Genomic DNA, 13,365 nt, shown 5'->3' with positions numbered 1-13,365 from the left:
ATTTCAGTTTTCACCTACTATGTATCTTTTGAAGACAATACAAACATTTTAAGGTGCCCACCAGTAATGTTCAAATGTATGAATTATCATAGTTATGTATGTATTATTCATCAATAACTTTCAGTATTGGAAATTATATTTAAAATAGGAAAGATATAATTGCAATGCTGACCAATAATACAGCCATTACCTTCTTAAGATGTCTAATACTGGTTAAAAACAACACACAAACAGCATGATATGAGACACTTTAAAAGTTTGTCCAAGTTTTCGACTCCATCTCGGAATCAGAGCTGGTCAAGAGACAGCAAAGAAGATGCATTTCCGATGACATTGTTTGCTGCTCTCGACCAGCTCTGACTCCGAGATGGAGTCGAAAGCTCGGACAAACTTTTGAACTGTCTGGTATCATGTTGTTTGTGTGTTTTGTGTTGCTTTTAACAAGAAGGTTACTGGCACATGACGTAAGAAGTTTATTAACATCAAGTCTAATACCGTACTATACAGCATTAGACTTAAGGCCATGGTGGTCATAAAATCGCTTTTGAAAATTTCTCTCCTTTCAAAAAATTGCTATGATATTCGAAATTATGAAAAATTAAATATGTTTTGAATTCCTTCAAGAGGAGTCAATTAAATCATTATGTGGTTTGTTTTTTCCATTTGTCTCAATATTTGTTAGTTTCATGGCACCACAAGCATATTGTCTAGTGCAGATATCTAGACAACAGTGAAAGAAAACAACATGAAGATTAGAATTTCTTCTTGAGCAATCAAGTTCAACAGATGTAGCATTTCAGAATTTGGAATATCATAGCAATATTTTGAAAGGAGATAAATTTTTGAAGAATTACTTTGATGGTGCAGGCCAAAGAACCAGTGCAGTCTTAAATTACACAGTTTGTTCCCATTGTTACTGCAATGACACAATTATGACTAATACAGAGTAACTTCGATTTTACGTTTTTCAGGTGACCAACCTGGAAAAACTTAAAATGCCGGAAAATGTAAAATCGAGGAAAATTTATTAACATTTTAATAGGTTAGGATCATAAAGCTTGAATGTATAATGTGGGAAAATGTAAAATCGAGGGACGTGAAATCGGGGTTCCACTGTAGTCGGTGGTGACACTCGAAAAGTTTCTAAACACGAAGAAAGTTATTTTCTACATTTTGATCAACTTGAACACTGTCCACCATGAATCAAATTCATAAGGTGAGAGTATTAATCATTAGGCTACAAAGAAATCCAGATATTCGGAAACAGATTTATCAAAGCAGGTAACATACACTTACCTCCTTCATGCTTCTTCGTTCCTCCTAGAGAATTCCGAGGTTCAGCTGTCTACGGAGAAGAGTTCCTTGTGGAGGGCTGGGAATTCCAGATGCGGCGTTGATCGCTTGAATTTTGCCAAGGCATCCATGTGTAACATGCTCAACTCTCTGGAAAATGGAAGATATACATGTTTATTCACAAGCCACCTTATCTAAACTTATATTCCCACTTGAAACTTGTTACATAGGAGTACTAATAGGCAAAAACCTTGTAATCAGGGTGTGCCAGGTTCGATACACGTGCCATAGTGGTTCAGATCCTACTAAACTGTAGGTTAAGTCCCGATTAGCCTATCCGTGCATCAAGTGGCCTTAAAGCAACTCAACAACAATAGGCAAAAACTAACAAAAAGTCCTTACACAGATATGCAATAAAACTGTTGTAAATTCCAAATAAAAAAGTTTACTACAATAAATTCAGTTATTTTATGTATTTATTTATTCAAGTTATGGAGTACTTTTGTGTATTTATGTAAGAAGTGAAGTTAAAAAACATTTCTGCTGTCAATTGAAAATTCAGGGTGGGAAAACTGTTAACTCTGTTGTGGGCCTGCTGCCTGCCTGTCAATCTGTACAAGTTACCAAAAAGTATCAAATGACCTATAAATATGTCAGGAACTGTAACAACTAGAGAAGTTGATGAGAAGTTGATGAATACTAAATATATGTGTATGTATTAAGAAAGTCTATCAGCTTTAGTTTTCTCTTATAGTCACAATGACCTAGGGCATCACAGTGTACAGTTTGAACACTACCTCTAGGTTAATTGTGATGACGGACTGATGAAGAAACAATCAAAATAAAATGTCCATGTTGTACCTAGGATTTGAACCTAGGACCTCTGGCTCCATAATGTGTTACACTAACCACTCTTATCTCATTGGCTGGCTCAAAACTATTCAAAACACCTAGGAAATTATTCTGAAAATGGCCCTATCTACTCAGACTCAACTCTCACAACTGAGTTGGGTGATAGGCGGTGAAACTTCTCTGTGTCATATTGGGTGAAGATTTGAGAAGTAGCATATTAGTCTGCAAAGCATGTATAAGCTCTTTTGTAAGGGTTTCTTCACTGAATTCATGTAATCATAATTCATTCTCTTAATTAACCTACAGTTTATTCCTGTGCTAAGCATGCAAATATGACACTATCATATTTGATTTTGCTTTATAGGAATACACAAAAAGCTTTGAAGTACATGAAGTGCATTTTCTTCCCACTTTCCAGTCTTGAGTCAAGTCCTTTCTGAAAGATTTATTTACCAGTCAACTTGGCTTCTTACATGCCCGAGTACTTCTTCCAGCAGATATAAAGAGACTACAATCAAAAGTTCTTTTGGCCAAAAACTTTTATGTTCATGTACCTTCCCCTCCATCCCTGCAGCTCGGGCCACAGTGAAGTCTGCTCCACTCCTCCCTTACCACAGAGCACGATGCACACATACTTTCTGCGGTGCCTCCATTTTGAAACAACAGAGTTGAGGAAAAGTAACATAGGGAAAATGAGTTGGGAGAGTTGAGTAGAAAGAGTTGAGCCACAAGTGCATCCACTGTGATAGTGTACCAACAGTTGCACAACTGTTCTGTTGGGTAGATACGACCAAGGTGTTTCATGATTTAGTCAATAGATGTCAGAAGAATGCTGACAGATGATAATACAATCTACTTGTTCACCTGTTGACATGACTTTTCTTACCTTAGAGCTGGAATCTTGGCAAGGAGAGCATCGCTCACAGAGACATCCCCCTTGATAGGCATCCGGTGGTTGCGGTCTAGCTCAAGCCGAAGTGCTCGTAACACAGCTTGGCCTAATCGACCTATTTCTGCTGTACCTTTCAGGCCAGGCCGATCTAACAAAGAGAAAACAAAAATTAAAAGTACACTAAGACTATTGAATAGTCACAGAACATAACTACATTTTATAGAAAAATATAGAAATACAGGGTGCGGCAATGAATCTGGCAATATTAAATACTCCACACTTAAGACAAAATAATGCATAATACATAAGAAAACATGCATAATTAAGACAAAATGAACTACTTTATTAATTGAAGAAGAAATATCAACAGAAAATACAATTCTTACATTTTGATTTATTTGAAAATAACATTACAAAGATGATCTTCATTTCATATTATACACGTAACTACCATTGTTTTGTAATATGCCTTTACAGTGAATGTGCGCTGTACCCCTTCCATGACTCGACCATAACTGAATGGTAAAGCAGAGGCTCCAAGATGACAGTAGTCATGTGTTCTCTCTGACACAGTGTTGCAAAATTGCCTGATTCATTGCTGCACCCTGTAGATCACATATTATCAGTGTTATGATTTTTTAATCAACAGAAAATCAACAGACACATACAGATGCTCCTGTGTAGTGATTGGTTAGTGTTCTCACCTTTGGTGAGAATGGTCTCTGGTTTAATCCATGATAGAAATTTTCTAAATTTCGGTATTGACTCAATACCACAATCACAGCTGGAGAGCTACTTGAAAGCAATACCAAAAACCAGTCCAGAGTCGGAAAACAGCAGATATGGTTGCAACATGCCAGGATTACCCACGGGCAGGTTTGGAGATGTAGGTTGCATCCACCCAACTTTTTGGGGGGGGGTACTTCATTTGCTTTTCTTGTGACTAAATAAAATTTTCAGCATTGGACAGAAGTTGAACAACGTTAATATATACCTACTGTTCTTCTTGAAGGTTTGCATATACCTACTGGTAATATACTGTTAATGGACAGGTAATATGTAGTAGGGAGGGGGGACAGTGCCCAGTTTTTATTCAGTTTTAAATTGTCAGGCGAATTCTTGTGGGAGATGATGAATTTGGGGGAGGGGGGCACCATAAAACTCTTGACCATCAATGTTAAGTCTTAGATTATCATGGTAATTCTACTAGGGGGGAGATTGAGCATTGAATTGTAGGGAGGAACTCTCGAGGAAGGGGGAATATCCAGATAATGGATATCAATGTCAAGTCTTAGATTGGCACATAATTTTTGTAGTAAGGGGGGATAGAACTTTAAAGTTTGGGAGGGGCAAGATTTAGCACTTTGGTATAAAATTCAAATGCTGATCATTATTTAGACTGTCAGTTTTCTATACCATTTGGATCTCATATGGTATTAAGTGGATTTTACTCTGGATTATTCACTAAGCAGGGTGGTGGTGAGTGTCATAACCATCCACCTTTGTTTCTTCACTCCTAAAACAAACATTGGATACATGAAAAAGTAGTGAAGTAAAATATAACACTGACTACTAAACAAGAAATCCAAGGGTAACTATTCATTATTTTGCGTTTCTTTTCTGCCACTTAAGGCTAATGAGGATGAGTGATGGTTAGACACAGCATTAGCTACAAGGGAAGGCAAAGGGGCAACACAAGCCCAGAGACAAAGTGGTGTAGTAAACGTCATGGCCCCTTGTGACAATATTGACTAATATTAGTATTAGTATTATTGCAAGTTTCGAAATAAATACCCGAAAAATTTTCTTGCTCGCTTTGCTCACAATACATCTTCCATTGCACAAGGGCAAATCGAAGGATGAGGTAACAGCATGCTGAAAGTGACCTCTCCTGAAAACCTGTATTATCTTTTACCGTATTCTATAACAGTAGATAATTTTCATGGTTCGCATTTTGTGATAATATTATATACGAAAAAGTAATTGAGAAGTGAAGCATTCCACCGAATAACACTGTATGGCACTTTTGGGAATGTGCTGAGTTACCAGTGAAATCTTGCTGTGGCCCTGCTTCTACAGGCTACAAGCTGGCCAGTCAGGGGCGGCCGGTCATAAGGACGATACGGACGCCGCACTGCCGTGTGCAACCGCAAGTGAACAAACATTACATTAACATTTATATGTTAGCTTTTACATTGTCTGAATTGCAAATATTCCATTGCTTATATATCGTTGGTTAGTCGGTTCTGTATTCATTCTTCCGCGACAATTGCAAAGTTTGCACGCCACCGTGCGGGGGAATACGGAACTTCGAGAGAAATCTGGCGGGGCGCCGTCCTCCCACTTTACGAGACGTAGAGCATTATCAGGCGCGGTTGCGAGGGGTAACAGGCGAGGAAACTGAGGGAATAACACGCGCGGGATCTGTCCAAGGGAGGACGGAGGGTTTGTCGTCCGAAACCCACCCCCTAGGCGAAACTGGCCCTCTCTCCAGAGAACGGTAAACAATGAAGAGTTGCCAGAAGCAATGAAGTTAACATAAGAAAGAAAATTACCAACCGTTGAAAAAAAAAATATTCTGTATTCCATAATCTTATTCATTTATGACATAAGAGTAGAGCAATAAATAACGCAATTTCCAACGAGGAAAGAAAATGTCGCTAACTGAAAAAGTACAGACTCTTGCATGATTTTTGTTATTTATCGTCACTTTCTGCTACTTTTCGGTAATCACGACGATGAGGATGAGTGATGATATAATGAAATTGATGTAGGGGCACTCACAAAGAACACACATACCTATGCCGGGATTCGAACCCAGGAGCCCTGGCTTTGTAATGCGGTATGCTAGCCACGGAAGCCGGCTATAGATTCTTGTTACACACAAAATTATCGTACATATGCGTTGTATTTTTTCTGAGTTTAGTGAAAAGTACATTTGGATTAGAATGATGTGGAGTACATCATATAGATTTAAATACATGTTTTGATTAGCACGTTTGAAAAAATTCCTATTAATGTGACAAAGTTGTCCAATTTCTTTTCAAGGCGGATGTTAAATAAATTAGAAACTAGTCATCTAAACTCACCAAGAGCCGCTACAGGAACCTGTAAACTACAAATTTCTTAAAATTTGGCAAAATTGTCTGGCAACCCCGAAGCAATAAAACGACTCTTCGTTTTCCATGGAAAAGTGAAGCTTTTTCGGTAGTTGTGTGCTGTAGTTGTGCATTTGTCGCGATGAACAGTGTGGAAAAATTGTTGGTGCGAAGTTTTTCTACCAGAAGTCTGGATGAAAAAATAAACATAAAAAATCTAGTCCGAATTTGAATCTAGAACAAGTGTCAAAGAAGGGAGGTCGTGAGTTCACTCGCAAATTTCGCGTTGAAGGACAGAAAGATGAATTTTAGTTACAAGCATGTCTGAAGATTTCGGGTAAGTTTGAAGTTTTTACTTTAGAGCTTCTGGTGACGCAGATACCACCTTTCCAGTGAGATATTTATTTTGGTGCCCTATTTCACATATCAATTAGTCATGTTGGACAGGAGACATTTTCTGTGTAACATTTTACTAGAAATTTTCACGATCAATGCACGTAAATATTCGCCATTGTGCTTATCAAGTTGTGTAAAAATTAATATCCCTTCTTCTGAATTTTCCCCTCTCTTAAACGACTAAATCTGTTAGAATTCTATTTCTTCTTCCATCTTCTTCGCATTACTGTTAAATAATTATTAATTTAAAACGTGTAAAACATGATATTCGGTAAACACGAACGTATCAATTTCTTATCACGTTGGCTGTTATACGAAATTCATCATTTAAACTCGCATTACTAGTAGAGCAAATTTGTGCCGGCCCCCGTGGCGGAGTGGTTAGCACATCGCGCTACGACGCCAGGGATCCCGTGTTCGAATCCCGGGCTGGGCATGGATTTTGTGAGTGTCCATTCATCAATTTCATCATAACACTCATCCCCATCTTCGCAAATTAGCCAAATGTGGCACAAAAGGCGAAGTGAAATAAGCAAATCAACAGAGCAAATTTGTGAGCTATCGCCCCTCCACTTTGGATCACCACGAGCCGCCACTGTGGCCAGTCATAAGGTCGGATGTTGTCCAAAGATTGCTACTGTGTTTGCATAAGATTTTACGTTGTTTCTACTGTAGCCCAGTAACATACAACAGGTTTTATCCATTGTTCTCACATTCACTGAAATGTACCATAGAGCGTTATTCGGTGGAAAGCTTCAATTTTTGATTGTCTTACCATTTACTTGATATTGTGCCACTTTTCCAAACCATTTCTTTTTTTGAAGCCCTGTGTAAGTATTGACGCTAAATTAAATGAAACTAATATTCTTGCAAATAAAAATTTTCCTGCTCGCTTCGCTCGTTTATGATTAAATTTTTTGTTATTTAGTTGTTTGGAGAGAAGGGGAGGGTGAGCTGATGGTGTTGCAGCTCCTGAAATTGATAGAAAATCATTTTTTTCAAATAAAAGAAGAAAGTAACTCCACAAACTCCAGAAACAGCAGCCGGCCCGATGACGCAGTGGTAGCATCATCGCCTTGTAATAAAGGAGTCATGGGTTGAGTTCGATACCCGGTGGAGGCACATAGTGGTGATTAGCTTTGCTGTGCATAAAGTGGACTTGAAACACCCAATCAATCCAGAAACAGCAAAATGATAAATGCAAACTCCCCTTAAAATAACCCCTGATTACCATTCTTGTCTTTAAACAAATTTTAAAGCAAAGGTAAAACATGATATTTACGAAATATTTTATACCGTATCCCGTCTCCTACCAGAATGCAGCTATATGTAACATCTACCTTTACATTTCCAGCCCCTCCGAAAAAAAAAAATCCTGCGTACACTAGTGGACCAGTGGTGTAGTTAGATTTTTCTATCGTATCATTAAGTTACGGGCTATTTAACATTTATTCCCTATCCAAATGCACGGTTTGTACATAATGCATTTCCCGACATTTCAAATTATCTAACCAATCAATGTGCTAGTTCTCTTCGTGTCGAAAATCTACAAAATTTATGATAAAACTGTCGAGTAATTGACAGGTTATTATTGCATTCAAATTAAAATCAGTTATATATATCAAAATAATTTGGGGGGGATTATGATGAACGAATTAGATGGGGGACTGCATCCAGCAGCTTGGGGGGATGGGAAACCCTGCAACATGCAACAAATGAAAAGCCACTTAGCAGGCCTTGGTTCTCCAAGGTCGTGGTAGTTCTGAGCCTACAGAAGTGATTGCAAGTGTTTTCTGTGATTTATTCATATGAATTTTCTAACCTGTGGTGCCACTATCACCAGTAAATATTACTGTCTTGTTCTGAGTGATGTGCATATACTTCTTTGGATATAATAGCCTGGTTTGATTACAAAGGGAGTCCTATTTCTCCAGGACAATGCATGACCTCATACTGCTCACCGCACTACGTTCACATTCCAGCAACTTGGCTGAGAGTTATTGCCAGATCCCTCTTACAGTGATTTCCACCTTTTTTGGACCCCTAAAAGAGTTCTTCCGAGGTTAGCACTTGGATGGTTCAGGCGTACTGACAAATCTTTCTATGCTGAAGCTTTGCAGGCATTAGTTAAATGATGGGATAATAGTATAACTGTAGCAGGGGAATATGTCTTAAAATAATGCAGTTTCCACTCAATGAAATTCATTCGTTTATTTAATAAACTCAAAAGTTCCAATTTGACTTGAACACCTACTCTTGGATTTCATATATTTAACGCACTTCTGCAAGTTGTGAACTGTAAAGTCTCAGTTGAATTATCCCAATACTTTGGCATCGACTAAGTTAGAAAATGACAAATATTTTGCTGGATTCATTTGTAACTGGAGTGTTAACTGCCCCAAAAAGTTTCAGAATTTTGTAAATAGATAAATCCACATTTTTTAAGTACTGAATCTCCCTTGAAACACGTTATGGTTCATTTGCATATCAACGAACGACTGATGCAGAAAATTCAATTAATTCTCTGCAACTGCTGATTCTTTGTTGTAATGCTTTAACAGGGCATGATGGATAAGAACCTCCCCCCCACAAAGAAAAGTAATTTCCTAGAAGTAGTGCATGACCACTACAAAGACAATCCACCAACAAAATATTTGCATGTATTTATTGTTGCATTTTTATAGTAAAGTCCTTGTTTATGGGAATCTAAGCTATCTGTAATTTGCTTTGTTTATAAATGTAATTAATAAAAGGAGAGAATGTTACTGGTTTCTATGGTTCCTTTCATTTAAGGCTCAGCTGGACCCTTGGCCGATGCCAGGGCAGCTTTTTATGAATTTTTATCTCCTTACGAAAAATCGGTAAGATGTAACAAAATGTGAAAAATTACATCTGCTTAGAATTCCTTCTAGAATGAATCCAATAGTTTTGTGACTGTGAAAGTCTATTAAACTATTGATAATATCTAGACAACAGTAAGAGCACAGATTCACATGAATATTCTAGATGGAATTCTAAGCAGATGTAATTTTTCACATTTTGGAATATCATAACAATTTTCCTCAAGGAGATGTCAATTCAAAAAAAAAGTTGCCTTGACATTGACCAAAAGTTTAGCCAAGTCTTAAAATTCCTCCTATGGTTACTGTGTGTTAGTAGCTTTGTGTGTACAAAGAATGTAAAAATTCTTATACCTCCATCAAAAACAATGCTGAAATGCTCTCTATGTCTACTTGACGCAGTGGAAGCTTCATCACCTTGTAATCAAGGGATACCAGATTTGATACTTGGTAGAGGCACCAGGTAGTTTGGATTCCACTTTAAATTGTAGGTCCAGTCCCAATTAGCCTTTCTGTGCATAAAGTGGACTTAAAACAACAATTCAACAACATAAATTTTAATGAATAAACACATAAGTCTTGCCTAGTTAAAAGATTAAGTGGAGGATGTAAAACTGATGAAAAACCAACTGTTCCATGATCATGTAAATAACTTAAAAAACTAATACAACACTGAAATAATGCAAGGAATTTAGCTGCGAGTAGCTGACCTGCTGAAAGAAGCACAACAGCTGAATACAGAGCAAGTTCTGTCTCTGTTAGTTTCAGTTCTGCAATACTTTTTGCATATTCAAAGACATTGGTCACAAGCTTCAATTCCGTCGTCTCTGTCGTGAAGAATGCATCCTGCGGTAGCATCATGTCTCCATAGAGAACGGCATTCTGGGTCAAGTCAAAATAGCGACTCATCCGAAGTACTGCAAGCTCAAAGCTCCCTGCAAGTTTATAAGTAAAATATGCAATTAATATTGAACAAGCATTTAAACAGAACACTAAAATAATAATGCATTCTAAGCATGGTAACACTGCATTTATTTATAGAACATTAAAGTTACAATATTAAAAAGTTTATAAGAGATAGTAAATATTTTTTTTTGTTCTTGGATCAATCATGTAAAAACACAAAACTAAATACAATATTAAATCACTCAGTATGCATATAAACTACTTTAATATGATTTTAAAAGTTGAACTATTTCTTGAAAAAGTTTTCATCTTCTTACTTACTAATACTTATATCTAGAACAGGGGCGAGACATGCATTGAAGCACTGTAAGCAATGCTTAAAAATAAAAAATGGTATTATACCCAATGGTTAATCCTATAGGGCAAACTTGACCGTGTTCAAATATTAATCAGCATGAATAGTTTGTTGTGGGTGTATTATTAAATAATGTCAACAGATGCCATGATAAGACACATGTAAGCAATGCACTTGCTGATCCAACCAGATACAATATCGGCCATTACTGTAGCTCCATGCTGTGTAAGCAACTGACAGAATGTTCATGCATTGAGCTTTTAGTGCTGTGTTCAATATCTTCATCTGCAGGAATCAACTGACACAGCATTCTCTGGTTATGCAGAAGTGTGAAAATTTCAAAATTATTCTGTTGGCCACGTCTTCACTATTCTACAGAGTGGTCACATTTATTTTCAAATCTAAGATGGTTAAAGTTGAATGCTTGATATGGACACATACTAAATGGTTTAAAAGTCCAGAACATCAGCATGGAGGCGGTCACTTTCATAGAACACCTGAATTCTGCGCAGCAATGTTCTGGTAGATGTTTTATTAATATGGGGTCATGTACATAAAGGCAACTTTCACAGCTCCTTGTAACTCTTGCGCTGTGCGATACTGGCTATTTCAGACTGTCATTTACGAACCTCTAGAGATTAGGTCAGGACTTCTTGGAGGCCATGATAAGGGAGCTGGGTAATCTTCAGAACCTCTTCCAATCCCACTGTCCAGGAAAGGTCTTATTCAGTTAATTACTCACTTGCAACGTGAAGTGTGCCAGAACTTGCTCCAGAAGTCGGCTGTGCTATGAAAATGACAGTCTCAATACTTATGTTCTAGACTCTTAAACCATCATGTATGTGTCCATATCAAGTTTCAACCAAAACAATCATAGTGTCAAAAAATAAATGGGGAGGGTATGTCCCTTTTGTGACCACTCTGTACAGAGAACAACATTTGTTCTAAAACAGGAGTTACGGACTTAAACAATCTCGAAAAGACGTGAACTGTCGAAGACCCACATGTTTTCTCAAACTGCATTAAAGCAATTTGGCAAAAGAAGGATTAGTAGATTGGTTTGAGTGAATTTCAAATAAACAAAGGCAATATAATGCACAGTAGGTTCAATAGGTGCATTGTGACCCATCTCAATGATGGGGGGTTATTACTAGAATTGCTACTGTATAAGATTAGCTTGGCATACCTGCTTTCAGCAGAACAATTTGATCATCTTGTGAGAGTTTCATAAAGCCAGGCACCATTTTAGCAAATTCTATGATTTGCTGAATAACGGCAGTTAATTTTTGTGCACACTCCAACCACAATTCTTCATGAGCCTGGAAAGGAAAAAAAAAGAAGTAGTGTATTAACCTATCTATTGCATATGGATAATTAACAACATAGTACATTAATAACAAGTGAGGGTCAGTGGCATATTATCCCATGTTATCTAGTTTACAGTAGGTAAACCAACTATTCCATATACATAGAAATTACTTCAAAATTTGAAGTTGTCTAGCAACTGCTTTTGTTTTAATTGCATCCCTGCATTGGTGTTTCATTTATATTATATCTAATTAATCCATAAATATAAAAATGGATGTATGTGTGTGTGTGTTCCAGCATAACTCTTGAACGCCTGGAGCAATTTCAACAAAAACTTGGTACACATATCACTTGCAATTTGGAAAGAAGTACTGTGGGGGTAAGACACCCCTGGCACCCCTAGTGGTGGGTGAGAAGGGGGTGACATGTAAAAATAATCGAAAACGACTGATATTAGTGTGGAACCCTTAGTTTTCGGGGTTGCTAAGATAAATAGTGAAACTATGAATGCCGTTCAAACCCCTGGCACTGCTAAAGGGTGGGAGTGGGAAGGGGGACATGTAAAAATAATCAAAAACCACTGATATTAGTGTGGAATCCATAGTTTTCAGGGTTGCTAAGATGAATAGTAACACTACGAATGCCATTCAACTCCAAGTTCATCACCTATCGGCATGGGGGGGGGGGGTGAGAGGGGGTGAAAAATAAAATGTCAAAAATGACTTACATTAGTGTCCAATCCATAGTTTTCGGAGTCGTTAAGCTAATTCGTGACATTCACGATGACATTTGAGAGACTTGCTTTCTCAATCAACAAGTCACAGGGGCAGTCTGTTAAGTACTGCAGAGTGGATTTAAGATCGCCATGTTTTTCCCATGGGCAACTTTAATAGAAGATTGGGATAAATAAATACCCGGGCAATGCTGGACAATCAGCAAGTATATAATAAATAGGGAGACAAATTTATGGTAAATAAAAACTGAGGAGAGTGGTAAATAAAGATAAGTGGTATATACCAGCGGTCGAAAAAAAATGGCACACACTTTTTCATTATGAGAGGAAACAACATACAAAAGAGCTATAAATTGATGAACTACTATACTGTACACTGTACCCATACACAAGTACTTAGCTGCCCAACCAAAAAGAAAACATCAACACAAAATCACTTCATTTCTAAATTGCATATCTCAAGTGATTTATTCATTGTATGTATTTAAAGGATATCCTTGCTGTCCAACAAATAAAATAATCACCACTGCACATACACAAACACATGTTGAAAATCACATGATGATAAACAAAATTCATTCATGACTGAACACAAATGACACCATTGTTTCCCTTGATGCGCGGGAACAGACTAATCTTATCGCTGTTACAGCTAGCAAGTTTAATGAAACTGGAAGTTGAGTAGATATTCG

General features: G+C 37.4%; 1 protein-coding gene across 5 annotated transcripts in view; it reads right to left on the bottom strand.

Annotated features, from left to right (window-relative positions):
• The window catches only part of Hr3 (nuclear hormone receptor 3 ROR-beta), a 518,235-nt gene that overhangs the window by 4,776 nt on the left and 500,094 nt on the right, over positions 1 to 13,365 (bottom strand). For all 5 annotated transcript variants that reach the window (XM_083142586.1, XM_083142587.1, XM_083142585.1 and 2 more), the window contains 4 exons: positions 11,819 to 11,951; positions 10,082 to 10,306; positions 3,032 to 3,185; positions 1,297 to 1,443 (listed from right to left, as the gene is read on the bottom strand). In XM_083142586.1, coding sequence (XP_082998712.1) covers positions 1,338 to 1,443; positions 3,032 to 3,185; positions 10,082 to 10,306; positions 11,819 to 11,951 — 618 coding nt within the window. In that variant the 3' untranslated portion in view covers positions 1,297 to 1,337. The remainder of the gene's footprint in view (positions 1 to 1,296; positions 1,444 to 3,031; positions 3,186 to 10,081; positions 10,307 to 11,818; positions 11,952 to 13,365) is intronic.

Source organism: Lepisma saccharinum, chromosome 21 (assembly GCF_977018435.1).
Source record: "Lepisma saccharinum chromosome 21, izLepSacc3.1, whole genome shotgun sequence".
NCBI lineage: Eukaryota > Metazoa > Arthropoda > Insecta > Zygentoma > Lepismatidae > Lepisma > Lepisma saccharinum.
Note: the sequence above shows the minus strand (reverse complement) of the source record. Positions and strands in the feature narration are given on the sequence as shown.